We start from the raw sequence: 20,402 nt of genomic DNA on the forward strand, positions 1-20,402 counted from the left end.
ACATGGTTAAAAAAATGTATACAGAAAAAGAATTCTCCCATCCTAGATTACAATTCCCTAGTCACTTTCAGTTCAGGTCAATCACTCAATTGTGTCAGACTTTTTGCAACCCCATGGACTGCAGCACACCAGGCTTCCCATCCTTCACCAACTCCCAGAGCTTGCTCAAATTCATGTACATCGAGTCCATGATGCATACAACCATCTCTTCCTCTGTCATCCCCTTCTCCTCCTGCACTCAGTCTTTTCCAGCATCAGGGTCTTTTCACATGAGTCAGTTCTTCACATCAGGTGTTCAAAATATTGGAGCTTCAGCTTTAGCATCAATCCTTCCAATGAATATTCCAGACTGATTTCCTTTAAGATGGACTGTTTTGATCTCCCTGCTCTCCAAGGGACTCTCAAGAGTCTTCTCCAACACCACAATTCAAAAGCATCAATTCTTTGGTGCTCAGCTTTCTTTATGGTTAAACTCTCACATCTGTGTATGACTATTGGAAAAACCATAGCTTTGACTAGATGGACATTTGTCGGTAAAGTAATATAATGTCTCTGCTTTTTAATATGCTGTCTAGATTTGTTATAGCTTTTCATCCAAGGAGCAAGCATCTTTTAATTTCATGGCTGCAGTCACCATCTGCAGTGATTTTGGAGCCCAAGAAAATAAAGTCTGTCACTGTTTGCATTGTTTCCCCATCTATGTGCATGGAGTGATGAGACTGGATGCCATGATCTGTTTTCTGAATGTTGAGTTCTAAGCCAGCTTTTTCACTCTCCTCTTTCATTTTCATCAAGAGGCTTTTCAATTCCTCTTTGCTTTCTGCCATAAGGGTGATATCATATGTGCATCTGAGGTTATTGATATTTCTCCCTCAAATCTTGATTCCTGCATGTGCTTCATGCAGCCTGGCATTTTGCACAATGTACTCTGCATATAAGTTAAATAAGCAAGGTAAGAATATACATCCTTGATGTACTTCTTTCCCATTTGGAACCAGTCTGTTGTTCCATGTCCAGTTCTAACTGTTGCTTCTTGACCTGCATACAGATTTCTCAGGAGGGAAGTAAGGTGGTAAGCAAGGGAAGTAAGGTATTCCCCTCTCTTGAAGAATTTTCCACAGTTTGTTGTGATCCACACAGTCAAAGGCTTTAGCATAGTCAATGAAGCAGAACTAGATGTTTTTTTGGAATTCTCTTGCTTTTTTGATGATCTAAAGGATGTTGGCAATTTGATCTCCTGTTCCTCTGCCTTTTCTAAATTCAGTTTGAACATCTGGAAGTTCTCAGTTCACTTACTGTTGAAGCCTAGCTTGGAGAATTTGACCATTACTTTACTAGCGTGTGAGATAAATGCAATTGTGCAGTAGTTTGAACATTCTTTGGCGTTGCCTTTCTTTGGGATTGGACTTTTCTAGTCCTGTGGCCACTGCTGAGTTTTCCAAATTTGCTGGCTTATTGAGTCTAGTGCTTTAACAACATCATCTTTTAGAATTTGAAATAACTTAGCTGAAATTCCATCACCTCCACTAGCTATGTTTGTAGTGATACTTCCTAAGACCCACTTGACTTCGCACCCAGAATGTCTGGTTCTAGGTGAGTTATCTGTTTCATTCAGATCCTTTTGTATATAGTTCTTCTGTGTATTCTTGACATCTCTTCTTAATATATCTTCTGCTTCTGTTAGGTCCATACCGTTTCTGTCCTTTATCAAGCCCATCTTTGCATGAAATGTCCCCTTGGTATCTCTGACTTTCTTGAAGAGATCTCTAGTCTTTCCCATTGTATTGTTTTTCTCTATTTCTTTGCATTGATCACTGAGGAAGGCTTTCTTATATCTTCTTGCTAGGCTTTGGAACTCTGCATTTAAAGGGATATATCTTTTCTTTTCTCCTTTGCCTTTTGTTTCTCTTCTTTCCTCAGCTCTTTGTAAGCCCTCTTTTGACAACTATTTTGCCTTTTTGCATTTCTTCTTCTTCGGGGTGGTCTTGATCCCTGTTACAAACCTCCATCCACAGTTCTTCAGGCACTCTATATCAGATCTAATCCTTTGAATCTATTTGTCACTTCCACTATTTAATCGTAAGGGTTTTGATTTAGGTCATAACTGAATATTCTAGTGGTTTTCTCTACTTTCTTCAAATTTAAGTCTGTATTTTGCTGTAAGGAGTTCATGGTCTGAGTCTGGTCTTGTTTTTGCTGCCTGTATAGAACTTCTCCATCTTCGGCTGCAAGGAATATAATCAATCTGATTTCGGTATTGACCATCTGGTGATGTCCATGTGTAGAGTCATCTGTTGTGTTGCTGGAAGAGGGTGTTTGCTATGACCAGCACATTCTCTTGGTGAAAATCTGTTAGCCTTTGCCCTGCTTCATTTTGTACTCCAAGGCCAAACTTGCCTGTTAGTCCCCTTACTTAGGAAGCACAGTTACCAGTTTCTTATATGTTTTTTCAGAAATATTCTGAGCACTCATTCATAAAAATATACGCCCCCCTTTTTTTTTAAGTGACGGGAGTTTACTTGTTAAAATTGAAATTAGATAGTTGAGGAAATTATGACTGCACTTGATGTTCCAAATCTTCTCTAAATCCCCAAGCAGTTGATCCCCGGGGTATTCTGTGGGCCAATAAGCCAAAGATGAGAAGGTTCCAGAATTTTATTTCCATTTGTTTGTGTGTCGTTGATTGACCTTCCTTCCTTCAGAAAGTTTCATTTACCTATATTTTTTGGTTCTTTTGTCTTTATTTTTAATTGGAGGATAATTGCTTTACAATGTTGTATTCGTTTCTGCTGTACAACATGAATCAGCTTAGTCCTTTTTCTTTGTCACACAAGATCTTGCTATTTCTAGTCTTCCCCACTTTACTTTTTTCATTTAGCAAATTAGCTAGTGTAAATCTACTTCATTATTTTGTAACAGTTGCATGGTATCCTTTTAGAAGGATGTACCATAATGTATCAGTTTTTTACCAATAGAATTTTTTATTTTTAAAAGTCTTTGCAGTTAGTATGTTTAATATTCTTTACATGTATCCTTACCTACATATTTGATATGGTTAAATTTAAGACTTTTGAACAGGAGAGTGATAATGGTTAATAAACAGAATTAGGGTGACCAAGACAAAAATACTTTTACTTGATTTTCATAAACTATTTCCCTTTTGTTCTTTAATCAGGGTTATTTACCCTATTGGATTAACTATACTTCTTCCCCATTGAAAGGGAATTTTTACTCTAGTTTATCAGTCATGTAGTACTTGGGATCTTTCTTTCCTTGGCCTTTGAGTTTTTGTAGATATTTTGCATTGAGTTATTTGATTCCCATTTTTTACCCTTCTTTATTGTCTCAATCTGTTATTCATCTGCCTCAGTTACTATACAGAAATGTCTTAGAAATTTCAGGCAATTGTAATTGTGTTTCTTAATTAAGCTAAGATTTAGGCCATTTTGCTTGTTCTTTGGGGTCCCTTGCATTTGTAGGTGAAAGGATCAATTAATCAGACATTGCCTCTTGTTATTTGTTTTTATTTTTCTAACATTTTTATCCTTTTTAGAAATCTCCAATCTCATCAATATTTAAATTCACAGACTCTACCTAAAGTTTAGTTGATCTGTATATGTTAATGTGACTCAAATATTCCTTTAATATTCTTTTATATCTAATATCTTAGATTAGCCTCGTTCTCTAGGATATCTCATTGCAAAGGAATACTTAATCCTTTGGGTGGAAAAGAATACTCTCTGAATAGATATTTACTGAGCAGTGTGAAAATCAGTGCTTTACTCTTGGATGATTTTCTCATCATCAATTCTCTTGAGGTATAAGTAAGGTAAGACTTAATCTCTAAAGGTTTAATAGTAATCTGTAATTTAGAATGACAGATATTCAAAGATAGAAGTAAGGCAAGTGGTAGGGAGGCTAAGGGAAATGAGAAACTAAATTGTTAAATATTTTAATACAATGTGAAGTTGATAAAATGCTGATAAGACTTGAGGGCTAGTCTAATTCAAAGCCATTGTTTTTCTGATAAGGAAAATATTATTTAGAGGTATCGTCAGAGACTTGTTTCAACTCACAGGCTGCACCCAGAGCACCTGATTGCCTCCCTACTTTTGTTTGGGGGTGTAATTGCTTGACTGTTTACAATAGTAGTTAACATGTGTCAGACAACAAAGGAAATTTTTTCAGTTATTAATGCCATAGCCTTTAAAAAATTTTGATTGGTGGAAAATTGCTTTACCATATTGCGTTAGTTTCTGCCATACAGCAATACATATCAGTCATAATTATATATGTATTCCTTCCCTCTTAAGTGTTCTTCCCAGCACCCCATCCTTCCCTTCTAGGTCATCACAAAGCACCAGGCTGGGCTCTCTGTGTCATATAGCAATTTCCTACTAAGTATCTGTTTTATACATGTGTATATGTCAGTGCTACTTTCTCAATTTATCTCACCCTTATCTTCCCCCACTGTGTTCATAAGTCCATTCTCTGCTAGGTTCATGAGTACCATTTTTCTGGATTCCATATATATGTGTTAATACCAGATATTTGTCCTTCTCTTTCCAGCAAAGGGAGTTGATCCCTTTTATATATTCATATTTTAAAGCACAATATATTATACTCAATGACTTGAAATAACTATTTCTGAAAATCTAGGTAAATAGAATCATTTTCTTTCAGATATATTCAGAAAATAACTTTGTTGTCAAATAAGGTATTTCTGTGTCATCTATTTCTCTACAGCTTTTTACAGAAAAAAATTTTTGTTTGTTGCTTTTTTTTCTACTTAATATTTTGAAATATTGTTTATCCAAATGTTCAGTTTCCTGGAAGTTATTTTTTACACAGTTATACAAAAGCCTTTGTCAGAACTTTGAGAAAAGAATTGATATATAGCAGCACTGCTGTTAGTGATCCTGCTGAAGCAAAAGCAGTAGCACAGTGTCTCTGATATCTTCTTAACTGTTGTTTTTCGTGTGTGGTTATATTGTGAAGAAAAGGGAGGATTCACCAAATCTACTTTTGTGCTTTGAACTCCCATAGAGAACTTTTGGTATTGCTGGTAAAGATAAAGACACTCTAGGAAAACTCCTTGCAGGAGAAATGTTTGTTTATATGTCTACTTTCTGAGTCTTCAGTCCTTCTACAGCTGTACTGTTAAAGGCTTCATGCAGGTGAAGCACAGGGCAGCTGATCATGTTTACATTTGGTAGCCAACTTGGCTTGCCCTTCCCTATTTGCACCTGTTCAGGTTTACACCTAGCAGCTGTCAGTGTTCATAAGCTCCATGATTACACAAAAAAGAACATTTGATCAGTATTATTACTGATCAGTGAATTCTTTTGGCATACATAAAATAGTACAGGGAAGAAATTGTGGAAATTCTGATTTTTTTCTGTTCTCAGGATTGTTACAGTAAATATCATCTCAGTAAAATACAGTAAATTCAGTTATCTAGTGTGAGTAAACATTGTGATATGTGTTAATTGTGTATTATTCATGCTCAGTTTTAAACAATTAGGACAAAATGTAAAATAATAAACTCTGGTGAGTGAATTGAAAGTTGCTCAATTGTGCCTGACTCTTTGCAACCCAATGGACTATTCTCCGACCATGGAATTCTCCAGGCCAGAGTACTGGGGCGGATGGCCATTCTTTTCTCCAGGTGATCTTCCCCAACCCAAGGACTGAACCCAGGTCTCCCACATTGCAGGTGGATACTTTACTGTCTGAGCCACCTCTGGAAGTATGCTGATAAAGATGGGCTGAATATAATTTTATCATTTATTGTAGTGGTGATAAATCAGCTTGAAGTATCTTATAATAATTATAAAAAACTGCTACCTAACAAAAAGGTTGGTTGATTGAATTCCAAGTAATACAGTTTTTGATACTTTAGATCAGAATTTCTCAACCTTAGCACTACTAACATTTTGGGCCAGGTAATTACCTCTGTGTGGGAATGTCCTGTGAATTATCCCATGTTTAGCAGAAATAGTGGAAACAATGGCAGACTTTATTTCTGGGGGCTCCAAAATCACTGCAGATGGTTACTGCAGCCATGAAATTAAAAGACACTCCTTGGAAGAAAAGCTATGACCAATCTAGACAGCACATTAAAAAGCAGAGACATTACTTTGCCAACAAAGGTCCGTCTGGTCAAGACTGTGGTTTTTCTAGTAGTCATGTATGGATGTGAGAGTTGGACTATAAAGAAAGCTGAGCGCCGAAGATTTGATGCTTTTGAACCGTGGTGTTGGAAAAGACCTTTGAGAGTCCCTTGGACAGCAAGGAGATCCAGCCAGTCAATCCTAAAGGAAATCAGTCCTGAATACTCATTGGAAGGACTGATGTTGAAGCTGAAACTCCAATACTTTGGCCACCTGATGTGAAGAACTGACTCATTTGAAAAGGCCTTGATTCTGGGAAAAATTGAAGGCGGAAGAGAAGAGGATGACAGAGGTTGAGATGGTTGGATGGTATCACTGACTCAATGCACATGAGTTTGAGTAAACTCCGGGAGTTGGTGATGGACAGGTAGGCCAGCGTGCTGCAGTCCCTGGGGTCGCAAAGAGTTGGACACAACTGAGCAACTGAACTGAGTAACTGAGCAGCATCCCTGCCTAGACTCTTTTCTATGTGATATCAGTAGCACTCTTGATTATGACAACCAAAAATGTCTCTTAAGCGTTGTCAAATGTTTCCTAATAGATGAGGGGTATCACAGTGTCACCCCTGCCTGGGAACTACTGTTTTAGACTATGGGAAAGAGCTCTGATGGATCTAATCATTTAGAATCGTTTCATCATCTTCTGGGCATTTTTTTTTTTCTGTTCACTTAAATTTTTTTTTTTTTTTTTTTTTTACTATAGTGTTATGTGTTGATTTTCAGTTGTTGTAACCTTTACCCTACCTGGTTAACTTTGTTATACATTGGAAGATATCCTCTGATAAATGGCCTTAAACTAAAAGACATACCTGCTGATTGATATTCTCCCATAGGTGAGTGTATTGTGGTGGAGGTCATGTTAGTACAGTCTGTTATTATGTCTGGGCTGTTTTTGGCCACAAAGGATTGCTTGGATAGTGTTAGTTTAGAACCTGAGATGACGGTAGTTTTCTTAACACAGAGAGTCAGAATGAGAGGCCATTATAGTAGTGTAAATATCAGATCCAGGTGCTCTGGCCACAGCTGAAATCTGGAAATGGATGGTTCTTGAATACCATTTTTATTTTAATGAACATATGTTTTAAGATGGTTTGAATAAATGGATTTCTACCAAGTTTTATGTAGTAGCTTTAATAATGAATAATAACTCGTGATCAAAGGGTGAATTTTTTCAACTGAAAATTAATGTTAATTTTCAACTATATTTGTACTTCAGCTTATTTTGAAAGTTTAAAACACCTTACCATTTGTCTATACAGTTATGCAATTGTGAGGCATTTATTTTAAATTTTTATCATAATGTACCTGGCTAAATGTAAAACATGCCATCTGTTTATAATAATATAAATTCATGTGACTCAGAAATAATTTACTGGAAATGAATAATCTAAAAATACCTTTTATTGCCACACATACCCATAGATAATTATATGCACATTCACTTACTAAAAACAATTGTTGACAATTATTGAAAGCTAAGTATTCAGAACTTTCCATGCATTATCTCATTTAATCCTCCCAACTACCCCTTCATACTGCTCATGAGGGAATAGAAAAGTTCATTGAAGTCACATAATTTGTACAATGTCACAGCCGATGAGGTTCAAATACAGTTTTTAAATCCAGATAACATCTGTTATCAAATATCTTGCTGATACAATGTAATCTCTATCTTCATTCCTTCTAGGTTTAAGTTCACTCTCTTCAATCCCAATGCATATATATATATATATTTAAATACTAGCTATATGCCAGACTTTGCTTTGTTTTCTTTACTTTTTATTTTGAAATTATTTGACTTAAAAAACAGTTTAAAAACAGAGTGTTCATCTGTATTTCTTACCCAGCTTTCCCTAATTTTATTAATTTAAATAACTAGAGTACAATTATTAAAATTAGAAAATTTATAGTGGTACAATACTATTAATCATAAACTACATGCCTTATATGAATTTTACCAGTTTTTCTATTAATGTCCTTTTCTGTTTTAAAATTCAATCTGGAAAAAAAAAAAAAAAGTCTGATCCCACATTACATTTAATTGTTTTATCTCCTTAGTCTTCAACCTATGGCATTTTCTCAGTCTTTCCTTTTCTTTCATGACCTTGATACTTGATGATTCTGTTGCTAAGTCACTTCAGTCATGTCCGACTCTGTGCGACCCCATAGATGGTAGCCCACCAGGCTCCCCCGTCCCTGGAATTCTCCAGGCAAGAACACTGGAGTGGGTTGCCATTTCCTCATCCAATGCATGAAAGTGAAAAGAGAAAGTGAAGTCGCTCAGTCGTGTCCAACTCGTAGTGACCCCCTCGACTGCAGCCTACCAGGCTCCTCCGTCCATGGATTTTCCAGGCAAGAGTACTGGAGTGGAGTGCCATTGCCTTCTCCCTGATACCTGATGAATACTAGTCAATAACGTATATGGTCTCTCAATTTGGGTTTGTCTGATGTTTTCTCATGATTCAACAGAGGTTATATGTTTTGGGCAAGAATACCACAGAGGTGATAAGGGCATCAGAGCATACATGATATTGATATGTTTTATTTTTGGTGATTTAGTTTCTTTTCTGTGAAGTTACTATTTTGCTCTTTTTTTAATTAGTAACTATCTCAAGGAGATACTTTTTGAGTTTATGCAAATATCTTGTTTCTCTTCAGACTTATCTACTGTTTTTAGCATCCTTTGGTGCACATATATTGTAAACTTTCTTCTTTGAGCTGTTCTTACAATTAGCAGGCCAATTATTGTTTTTTGGATTATTCAGTATTACAGAGATATTGCCTTCCTCCTCTTTAACTTCCAAGTTGATGGCTAGGATTATTTCCAGTTTTGCTTGTGCTCAGCAGAGGACAATAGTAAATAAAACCTGAATTCAATAATATTTAACTTAAAAAGGAAAACTTGAAAAGCCAGTCCTTGTTAATTCAAGTATATAACTTAAAATCCTCTCTAGAGTAACAAAGGCTAGAGTGGATTTGTTAAATTTCTTTAAAATGAAAAGAAAGATATCTATAAGATAAACATGGAATAGTTGACCAAATTTTGGGTTACTGAAACTAAGAAATACCTATTAAAACATGAGAAAAAAAACTTTTACCCTAAGCCAGTATAAGAGAAGAGTACTTTGCATATGAGAAGAATATTCAGCCACCTAGGAGATCATACTGGCTAGAAGTATATATCTAAAATTAAAACACTTGAAATAAAATAATACATGAATAATGTATATAATAGAACTTTTAAGGCAAATGGCTGCATAAGCATGTTTTTTAAAAAAGAGATAAATTTTTCAGGTTTTCCTGGTGACTCAATGGTAAAAGAATCTGCGTGTCAATGTAGGAGACCCAAGTTTGATCCATGGGTCAGTAAGATCCCCTGGAGGAGTAAATGGCAACCCACTCCAGTATTCTTGCCTGGAGGATCCCATGGACTGAGGACCTTGGCGAGCTATGGTCCATAGGGTTACAAGGAGTCGGGCACAACTGAGCAATTGAGCACAAAAACTTTTCCCACTTGAATGAACAGGAATAAAAGAGAAACTTGAACTTTTACTGAAACTGAAAAAGAGCCCCCAGCCTGATACTACTAGCTCTAGTTCTTCTTTTGTACAACCAGATTTCAATTTTATTTTTGAACAGTGTTATGAAAAAGAAACTATTTGTGCTTTAATTCTATAGAATAGAGTCACAAGGTAGATTGGTAGATTCAAATATTAATATATGTATATTTTTTATTTTATTAAATATTTTCAGGAAGAGTGATCTAAATGAGCAATATGTAAGAGTTTGCTGATTATGCCTTCTGGGTATTCCTTGTTTTAGTCTTGAGTAAAGTTACATCAACAGAAAGGTATATGCCCAGAGCTCATAAGCTATTATCCTATGACAAGTAATGACTTTTATTCATTGAGTTCTTATATGCCAGGTACTCAGCTAAAATGCTTATCTATTTTATGTCCCAAATTACTTTTGCTGTGGAGTACAAAGGCAATTTTAAAAACAAATCCTTTCATTATTTTTTTAAAATAATACATTTACAAACTTAGTTACAAAATGAATGAGTCACAAGAATGAAATGTACAGCATGGGGAATATAGACAGTAACACTGTAATATCTTTGTATGATGACAGGTGGTAACTAGACTTACCATGGTGTGATCATTTGGTAATATATAGAAATATTGAATCACTATGTCACATACCTAGAATTCACGTAGTGTTGTAGGTCAATTATACACCAATTAAAAATTTCAAAACATCATTGAGAAGCCTCCATAATACATTTAAATAGAACATTTTAGAATTATCTGAGACAATAGATTACCAGGTATAACTTTTTAAAATAGCCTTTTCCAGTAAACTCTATATTTTTATATTTTTAAAATAAATGTCTTTTTTAATATACTTAGTAAAATGAGACTTGCTGGTGAAGACAGTTTGTAGAGGACATTATCAGCTATCTACCTTGCTGTTAAACAGCCATATGTCTCAAAGCTTATTAGTAACGGATGCCCTAAAACTTGCCTTTTAAGCATTAGTTCCATGTAGCCATCAGAACCAACTATGCCTTTCCATACTGAATGGTGATAAAGAGAAAAAAAAAAATTCTTTATGAGCCTACTAGTTATCAGTCAGTTCAGTTCAGTCACTCAGTCGTGTCCGACTCTGCACACCCATGAACTGCAGCACGAAAGGCCTCCCTGTCCATCACCAACTCCCGGAGTTTACTCAAACTCATGTCCATTGAGTCAGTGATACCATGCAACCATCTCATCCTCTGTCGTCCCCTTCTCCTCCTGCCTTCAATCTTTCCCAGCATCAGGGTCTTTTCAAATGAGTCAGTTCTTCACATCAGGTGGCCAGAGTATTGGAGTTTCAGCTTCAGCATCAGTCCTTCCAATAATATTCAGGACTGATTTCCTTTAGGATTGACTGGTTGGACCTCCTTGCAGTCCAAGGGACTCTCAAGTCTTCTCCAACACCACAATTCAAAAGCATCAATTCTTTGGCACTCAGCTTTCTTTATAGTCCAACTCTCACATCCATACATGCCTACTGGAAAAACCATAGCTTTGACCAGACGGACCTTTGTTGGCAAAGTAATGTCTCTGCTTTTAAATAAGCTGCCTCGGTTGGTCATAGCTTTTCTTCCAAGGAGTAAGCGTCTTTTAATTTCATGGCTGCAGTCACCATCTGCAGTGATTTTGGAGCCCCCCAAAATAAAATCTGCCACTGTTTCCATTGTTTCCCCATCTATTTGCCATGAAGTGATGGGACCAGATGCCATGATCTTAGTTTTCTGAATGTTGAGTTTTAAGCCAACTTTTTTACTCTCCTCTTTCACTTTCATCAAAGGCTCTTAAGTTCTTCACTTTCTGCCATAAGGGTGGTGTCATCTGCATATCTGAGGTTATTGATATTTCTCCCAGCAATCTTGATTCCAGCTTGTGCTTCATCCAGTCTAGCATTTCTCATGATGTATTCTGCATATAAGTTAAATAAACAGGGTGACAATATACAGCCTTGACATACTCCTTTCTGGATTTGGAACTAGTCTGTTGTTCCATGTCCAGTTCTAACTGTTGCTTCTTGACCTGCATACAGATTTCTCAGCAGACAGATCAGGTGGTCTGGTATTCCCATGTCTTGAAGAATTTTCCACAGTTTGTTGTGATCTACATAGTGAAAGGTTTTGGCATAGTCAATGAAGCAGGAGCAGATGTTTTTCTGGAACTCTCTTGCTTTTTCTATGATCAAACAGATGTTGGCAATTTGATCTCTGGGTCTTCTGCCTTTTCTAAATCTAGCTTGAACATCTGGAAGCTCACAGTTCATGTACTGTTGAAACCTGGCTTGGAGAATTTTGAGCATTACTTTGCTAGTGTGTGAGATGAGTGCAATTGCGCAGTAGTTTGAGCATTCTTGGCATTGCCTTCTTTGGGACTGAAATGAAAACTGACCTTATCCAGTCCTGTGATCACTGCTGAGTTTTCCATTTGCTGGCATATTGAATGCAGCACTTTCACAGCATCATCTTTTAGGTACTCACTCCACTCGCCTTGTTCATAGTGATACGTACTAGTTATAGCAGTACCATTTTCTATGGAGGTGATTGACAGCAATGTCAGAATATGAAGAGAAGTTTTTGAATTGTATATGACTGGAAAACTGATCAAAATTGCCCTATTAATGATGCTGTTGTGTCAACCTGAGATTTCTTTTACCCTATGTATCTATCTAAAAAAAATCATATACATACCATATGGATTCAATAATTTAAAGATTAATCTTGCATTATTTTAATTGACCAGTGTTTTATTTTACCTTTCTAAATTTAAGTATACTTGATTTGCAGTGTTGTGTTAATTTCTGCTATACAGCAAAATGATTCAGTTATACACGTATATTTCTTTTTCATGTTCTTTTCCTTTATGGTTTATTATAGGATATTGAATATAGTTCTTTATGCTTTGCAGTAGGACCTTGTTGTTTTTCTATTACACATCTATATATACATGTATAATATATATGTATATAAGTAATAGTTTGCATTATGTATATGTATGTGTATTTATATAATAGTTGTATCTCCCAATCACAAACTTCCAACTCATCCTTCCTACTCACCCCCAACCCTTGGCAACCACAAGAATGTTCTTTATGTCTGTAGGTCTGTTTGTGTTTTGTAGATATGTTCATGTATGTCATATTTTAGATTCTGCATGTTGGTGGTACCACCTGATATTTTTCTTTCTCTGATTTACTTCACTTAGTATGATAATCTCTAGGTCCATCCATGTTTCTTCAAATGGAATTATTTCATTCTTTTTATGGCTGGGTTTTATTCCATTGTGTGGAAGACTTTAATCACCTGTTGATAGACATTTAGGTTGTTTCCATGTCTTGCCTGTTGGTTTTGTGCTAGTATGGACATAGTGGTGCTTATATCTTTTTAAAGTATAGTTTTGTCTGGATATACATCCAGGAGTGGGATTGCTGGAATCATATGGCAACTCTATTTTCAGTTGTATGAATAACCTCTGTACTATTTTCCATAGTTCAGTTCAGTTCAGTTGCTTAGTCGTGTCCGACTCTTTGCGACCCCATGAATCGCAGCACGTCAGGCCTCCCTGTCCATCACTAACTCCCGGAGTTCACCCAGACTCACGTCCATTGAGTCGGTGATGCCATCCAGCCATCTCATCCTCTGTCGTCCCCTTCTCCTCCTGCCCCCAATCCCTCCCAGCATCAGAGTCTTTTCCAATGAGTCAACTCTTCACATGAGACGGCCAAAGTACTGGAGTTTCAGCTTTAGCATCATTCCTTCCAAAGAAATCCCAGGGCCGATCTTCAGAATGGACTGGTTGGATCTCCTTGCAGTCCAAGGGACTCTCAAGAGTCTTCTCCAACACCACAGTTCAAAAGCATCAATTCTTCGGCGCTCAGCCTTCTTCACAGTCCAACTCTCACATCCATACATGACCACAGGAAAAACCATAGCCTTGACTAGACGAACCTTTGTTGGCAAAGTAATGTCTCTGCTTTTGAATATGCTATCTAGGTTGGTCATAACTTTCCTTCCAAGGAGTAAGCGTCTTTTAATTTCATGGCTGCAGTCACCATCTGCAGTGATTTTGGAGCCCACAAAAATAAAGTCTGACACTGTTTCCACTGTTTCCCCATCTGTTTGCCATGAAGTGATGGGACCAGATGCCCTGATCTTTGTTTTCTGAATGTTGAGCTTTAAGCCAACTTTTTCACTCTCCACTTTCACTTTCATCAAGAGGCTTTTTAATTCCTCTTCACTTTCTGCCATAAGGGTGGTGTCATCTGCATATCTGAGGTTATTGATATTGATATTTCTCCCGGCAATCTTGATTCCAGCTTGTGTTTCTTCCAGCCCAGCGTTTCTCATGATGTACTCTGCATATAAGTTAAATAAACAGGGTGACAATATACAGCCTTGATGTACTCCTTTTCCTATTTGGAACCAGTCTGTTGTTCCATGTCCAGTTTTAACTGTTGCTTCCTGACCTGCATACAAATTTCTCAAGAGGCAGGTCAGGTGGTCTGGTATTCCCATATCTTTCAGAATTTTCATAGAGGTTGCACTAATTTACATTTCCACCAGTAATATTAGAAAGTTCCCTTTTATCCACATACTCTCCAGCATTTGTTATTTGCAGACTTTTAATGATGGCCTTCTGACTGGTGTGAGGTAGTACTTAATTGTAGTTTTGATATGCATCTCTCTAATAATTAGCAATGATGATCATCTTTTCATATGTTGATTGGACAATAGTTTTAACTGAAATCAAATTATTTTTCTTAGAAAATATGTAGTAATTATGTGAATCGCCTATAGAAGTCCATACAAAAATCTTTCTATGGTTAAATTATTTAAATAATAAAAGTTTACTCATGGTTGATATGTGAACAGTATTTTTTTTTGTCTCTTTCTATATATGTGTACTCATTTAAGCAACTGTGAACTTCACAGTTTCCTTGCTTAATTGTAATATTAGTGTATACAGAGTATTAAAATGACCATAACCTATTCTAGATTTAAAAAAATTTTAAGATATAACTGACATATAACATTATATTAGTTTCAGGTGTACATATAATGATTCAATATTTGTATTAGTGTGAAATGAACACCATGGTAAGTTCAGTTAATATCTGTATCACACAGTTATAAGTATTTTTCCATGTGATGAGAACTTTTAAGATCTGTTTTCTTGCTGTTGTTCAGTCGCCCAAGTTGTGGCCAGTGCTTTGCGACCCCATGGACTGTAGCACTCCCCCTCCCTGTCCCTTACCATCTCCTTGAGTTTGCCCAAGTTCATTTCCATTGCATTGATGATGCCATTGTCATCCGGCCATGTCATCCACTGATCCCCTCTTCTCCTTCTGCCCTCAATTTTTCCCAGCATCAGGGACTTTTCAATGAGTCAGCTGTTTGCATCTCGTGACCATAATACTGGAGCTTTAGCTTCAGCATCAGTCCTTCCAATGAGTATTCAGAGTTGATTTCCCTAAGATTGACTGGTTTGACTTCCTTGCTGTGCAGGGGACTTTCAGGTATCTTCTCCAACACCACAGTTCAAAGGCATTAATTCTTTGGCATTCTGCCCTCTTTACGGTCCAGCTCTCACAACCGTACGTGACCACTGGGAAGACCATAAACTTGACTATATGGACCCTTGTTGGTGGAGTTTGATGTCTCTGCTTTTCAACACACTGTGTAGGTTTGTCATAGCTTTCCTGCTGAGAAGCAGTCGCCTTCTGATTTCATGGCTGCCCACGCCATCCACGGTGATTTTAGAGCCCAAGAAGAGGAAATCTGTCATTGCTTCCACCTTTTCCCTTTCTGTTTGCCATCAAAAAAGGGGATCGGATGCCATGATCTACGTTTTTTTTAAATTGAGTTTTAAGCCAGCTCTTTCCCTCTCCTCCTTCACTCTCATCAAGAGGCTCTTTAGTTCCTCTGTGCTTTCTGCTATTAGAGTGGTATCATCTACATATCTGAGGTTGTTTCTCCTCTATTTTCCTAGCAACTTTCAAATGTACAATAAAATATTATTAAGAGTAGTCACTATGCAGTCCATTACATCCTATCACATATTTGTTATATAAGTTCTTAACTTTTGACTCCTTCATTCGTTTCCATTCTAGATTTTAATATCAACATAAACTATTATAATAAGATCTATATAAATAGTACCCAAAACAGCTAAGCAAGTTAATAAAAATGCTTAGAAGTCAAGTTATTATAAATGGATCATATTAAAGCCATTTGGAGACCATAGTTCAAACTAGACTCTAGGATAAACTATAAAATGTGTTTGTGTTTTTGGGAGGACTCACTGTACTGGGCATTACGCAATCAGATTCATGGGTGCCTAAGACCTAGAAGTATGTTGCTATTTGGGTTTAGAAGACAGGGTTACATTTCACTATAATTTGGTCATATTTTCTTGATTCATTAAGATAATAGGAGTATTATGCTGTACGTGAATAAATGATGAGGTGATTTAAGAAGAATGAAAAATTAATATGCTTATTTTCCTAAGATTATGGCAACACATAGTTGTATGAAGTTACTGTATTCAAATGACTTATTTTTTTTATATAAGAATACAAGTTTTTTAGATTTGTTATGCTTAGTATTAAGCTTACCTTATAATCTGGAATTTTAATTTACATTGTTTTTATTTACTCTATATTTTATCTTTCTGAGGAACATGTATTTCTAAACTTATTTTCATATTTTAAAAAAGTATTCCTAGAAGTTTGACTTATTTTAAATATATTTAATTCTTTTGCATAATCCTACTATTTAACACTGAAAATTAACATTTGCCTCCTTCCCATAGACATGGAGTCTGGAGAACGGTTACCATCCTCAACAGCCTCCTCTGCTACACCGACTTCATCCTCGATCCCTTCTGTGGCTTCATCAGTTTCAAAAGGCGGCCTTTCCACGGGAGCTGCTTCACTTAGCTCTACAATCAACCCATGTGGTGAATACTCTTTATTAACTCTAGCGTGCCATTCTTTTACTAGTTTGCATTCAGAGTGTTTTCTTGAACTTTGAATAAAATGTTTTCTTTACCTCCTTTGGCCTGTTGAACAATTGCTAGGTTAAACTTCTAGTCTCTGTTTTTTCTGGATTTTATCAGCATACTGGAGTAGCACTGCTTATTCCATGTTTCCATAATTTTTACAAGCTCTTTTTAAGAGTTTCATTATAATATCTTACTGGGGCCATTTTAATTAATAAATTAATACATGAAAAATCTTTTAAAACAATAGGCTCATGAAAGAGTACAGAAATACAAAAGAAACCTGGATGGTAAGATTAGGCCTCAGTGCCATGGACCTCTTTGTCCTAAATTTGCTTCCAGTATTTTAAATGACCTTCACCAAACCTCAACTACCCTAGTTCATAAGATACATACTAAAACGTATCATTTATTTGATGAAAAGTATTTTTAAAGTTTTAAATATTTTGAAAAATATTTAAAGATATTTGACAAGTTTTTCATAAACATGAGCAAAAGTTATATTGCTAAAGGAACTTTATTTCAGAATGAAAATGGCCTCAATTTTAGTTTTATATAAAAGGTATTTTTTACCCTTCAAAATCACTTTTTGCCCAAACACATTTGGATATTTAGTAGAATACATTCTCTTTTTTCTTTTTTACCCTAAAGTTGATCAACTCTTTCCTTTATCATTAGGAAGACTTTTAATCTTATATATATAATTATCTTATAGATTATTTCATGTGTATAAGCATTAGAGCTTAATAATGTTTCACTTTTTCAAAAGTAGTTTATAATTTTGGGTGAATAAAATACATCAATATGGAATGTTTGCTGACAGAATACCTTCGCAAATTGTCAAATATATATTTGTTGAATATTGGATTTTTTCCAGTCTGTGGTATGACAAGGATTTTGTTTCATCATTTTATCAGAACAATTTTCTAACATCTTCTTAGTAATTGTAAAGTAACTAAAAGAATATACCATTACATTGAAAACATAAATGAATAAAATTCCTGTTCTCCTGCACCCTATACAATCTAGGTTATATAGCAACTTCCACATTTCCCTTGTGTATAAAATGATGGCTATATGTAAAATAATGAATGCCTTTGATATGTTGTGTTCAAAAATAGTGATACCACAATTGGCATTTTACCTTAAGTTTCTTTGTCTAAATGATAACACACAGCTGTATTTTTGTAATTATTCTTTCATGTTTTTTTATAACTCTTCTCCTTTCCTTTGTTGTCAACTCCTTTCATTGTGTTCTTCCAATCTGCTGTCTTACTTTGTATTTACTTGTGAATTAATATTTAAAATATATAATGTTTCTAGGGAAATGTCCTTTTTTTAAGTGTTGAAATTTTCAGTCCTTGAGTGCAGAGCCTTAAGTTTTCTGGACACTTTGCTATTAGCTATTTCTCATGTAGCTTTCTGAATTAGTGGCATATGAATTGCTTACAATTCTGAGTAGTCACACATTGAATGCTATTTTTTGGTAATGGTAGTTGGGAGTTGCAGAAAGGCAGAGTATGCTTAGTTATTGAAAAACATTAGAAATTTCCTCATCTATAAAGGATGAGGAAATTTATCATTTATTTGCCAGTAGTTTTTATGTGCAGATGCTGTCATTGAAAGAAACTATAATTTATTTCTGTGTTTATTCTGGGATATATTACTTATTAATCAACACAGTATAATTTTAGTACCTATGGCAGGAGTTTTTTTCACTTTCTAAGAAAAACTTTTTTTTCTATTTTTAACTTTCATAGTGTTGTGGTTTATGTTTAAAGTAGAGCCTTATAATGTATGGAAAATGCTCAGTTGTCCTACAGAATTCAGTTTATCAAATTTTCCTGTCTTCTCTTATCTGTTTGTTATTTTTGGCCTATTCAGTGTCTGATAATTCTCTCCTTTTAAAAGTAAAATTATAAAGTGATAATGGACCTGCCTTCTTTATCTTAAACAATTTGAATTTCCTCCATTTTCTTGATGTATAGAGACAACAAAACAGAATTTTCATCTTTAAAATATCAATACCTCACCAGTTCTTTAATGGTCCCTTTGAGGACATTGTTGTTTTAAATGGTTATTTTAATTGGCCTTTCTCTGTCATCTTCATTAATGATATGTCTACAGGAATTCCTGTTAGTTACAAAGAATTTAATTTAAACCTGCTTTCAAAGTTTGAATAATCAACTAATTTCTTTTAAATCAACATCTTGTCAGGGTCTGGGATTATACATACCTACAAGTTAGCCTATTACTATTATGATGCTGGCAGAAGACTTGAGACGCCTTGGTCAGAGATCTTATGACTATGGCATAGCAAATAGTCATGTTGGCTTTGATTCCCCAGGTATCCCAAGTCCCACAGGGCAACACTGAGAGACTTTGTTGAATTTTACACATTTAGTGGGTTTGTGTCACAGCTAAGGAATGGTTAGTTTAGCAACCTGCTGCTTTTGTCGTAAATAAAAGCACACACACTCTTTGTCTGGAAGGAAATGTCACCTCATCCATCAAGATTGCTTACTGCAGTCCTGAGAAATTGTCCAGTTTTAAAGAGTGACATTTCAAGACCTTGCATTCTTGGCATGCCCAGCAACAACATGCAGGGACCATGAAGGACTGTCTCTCACAACACACCTTTAATTTTATTGCAGTAACTTGGATAGAAAATTACACTGCAACAAAGATTGATTAATCTAAGGCTATCTGCATATAGGGGTCTTGTTGGTCATATCAGAAGTTATATTTTAGTGATTAAACTATGCTGTAGGTCAGTGGATTTCAATCCATTTTTTGAGTTAGAACTCTTCAAACAAAGACTTGTAAAATATTGAATATATAAAACAGAGAAGCTGTTTAAACTTCACGCGTTAAAGCTGGAGTATGCCTTCTTTTAAAGTTAGTGACTGAGTTACACATGTATCTGAATTGCAGGCCTACCTCTGTAGAAGTGTGCCAAATCATGGTATATTGAGGAAATGGCAAATTGATCAGTAAGGCCTCTGTGTAGGGTATGTGTCAGTGAATAGTAATGTTAACAATAATTAACATCAGATCAGATCAGATCAGTCACTCAGTCGTGTCTGACTCTTTGTGACCCCATGAATCGCAGCACGCCAGGCCTCCCTGTCCATCACCAACGCCCGGAGTTCACTGAGACTCACGTCCATCGAGTCAGTGATACCATCCAGCCATCTCATCCTCTGTCGTCCCCTTCTCCTCCTGCCCCCAATCCCTCCCAGCATCAGAGTCTTTTCCAATGAGTCAACTCTTCACATGAGGTGGCCAAAGTACTGGAGTTTCAGCTTCAGCATCATTCCTTCCAAAGAAATCCCAGGGCTGATCTCCTTCAGAATGGACTGGTTGGCTCTTCTTGCAGTCCAAGGGACCCTCAAGAGTCTTCTCCAACACCACAGTTCAAAAGCATCAATTCGTCGGCGCTCAGCCTTCTTCACAGTCCAACTCTCACATCCATACATGACCACAGGAAAAACCATAGCCTTGACTAGACGAACCTTTGTTGGCAAAGTAATGTCTCTGCTTTTGAATCTAAGTTGGTCATAACTTTCCTTCCAAGGAGTAAGCGTCTTTTAATTTCATGGCTGCAGTCACCATCTTCAGTGATTTTGGAGCCCAGAAAAATAAAGTCTGATACTGTTTCC

General features: G+C 36.0%; 1 protein-coding gene across 6 annotated transcripts in view; it reads left to right on the forward strand.

The window, feature by feature from the left end:
• BAZ2B (bromodomain adjacent to zinc finger domain 2B) overlaps positions 1–20,402 on the forward strand; it is a 420,528-nt gene that overhangs the window by 245,025 nt on the left and 155,101 nt on the right. For 5 of the 6 annotated variants that reach the window (XM_055572451.1, XM_055572453.1, XM_055572452.1 and 2 more), the window contains one exon: positions 16,552–16,698. In XM_055572451.1, coding sequence (XP_055428426.1) covers positions 16,554–16,698 — 145 coding nt within the window. In that variant the 5' untranslated portion in view covers positions 16,552–16,553. Of the gene's footprint in view, positions 1–6,875; positions 7,006–16,551; positions 16,699–20,402 lie in introns of all 6 variants that reach the window. The other variant, XM_055572454.1, reaches the window with a different exon arrangement.

This window comes from Bubalus kerabau, chromosome 3 (assembly GCF_029407905.1).
Source record: "Bubalus kerabau isolate K-KA32 ecotype Philippines breed swamp buffalo chromosome 3, PCC_UOA_SB_1v2, whole genome shotgun sequence".
Classification (NCBI taxonomy): domain Eukaryota; kingdom Metazoa; phylum Chordata; class Mammalia; order Artiodactyla; family Bovidae; genus Bubalus; species Bubalus kerabau.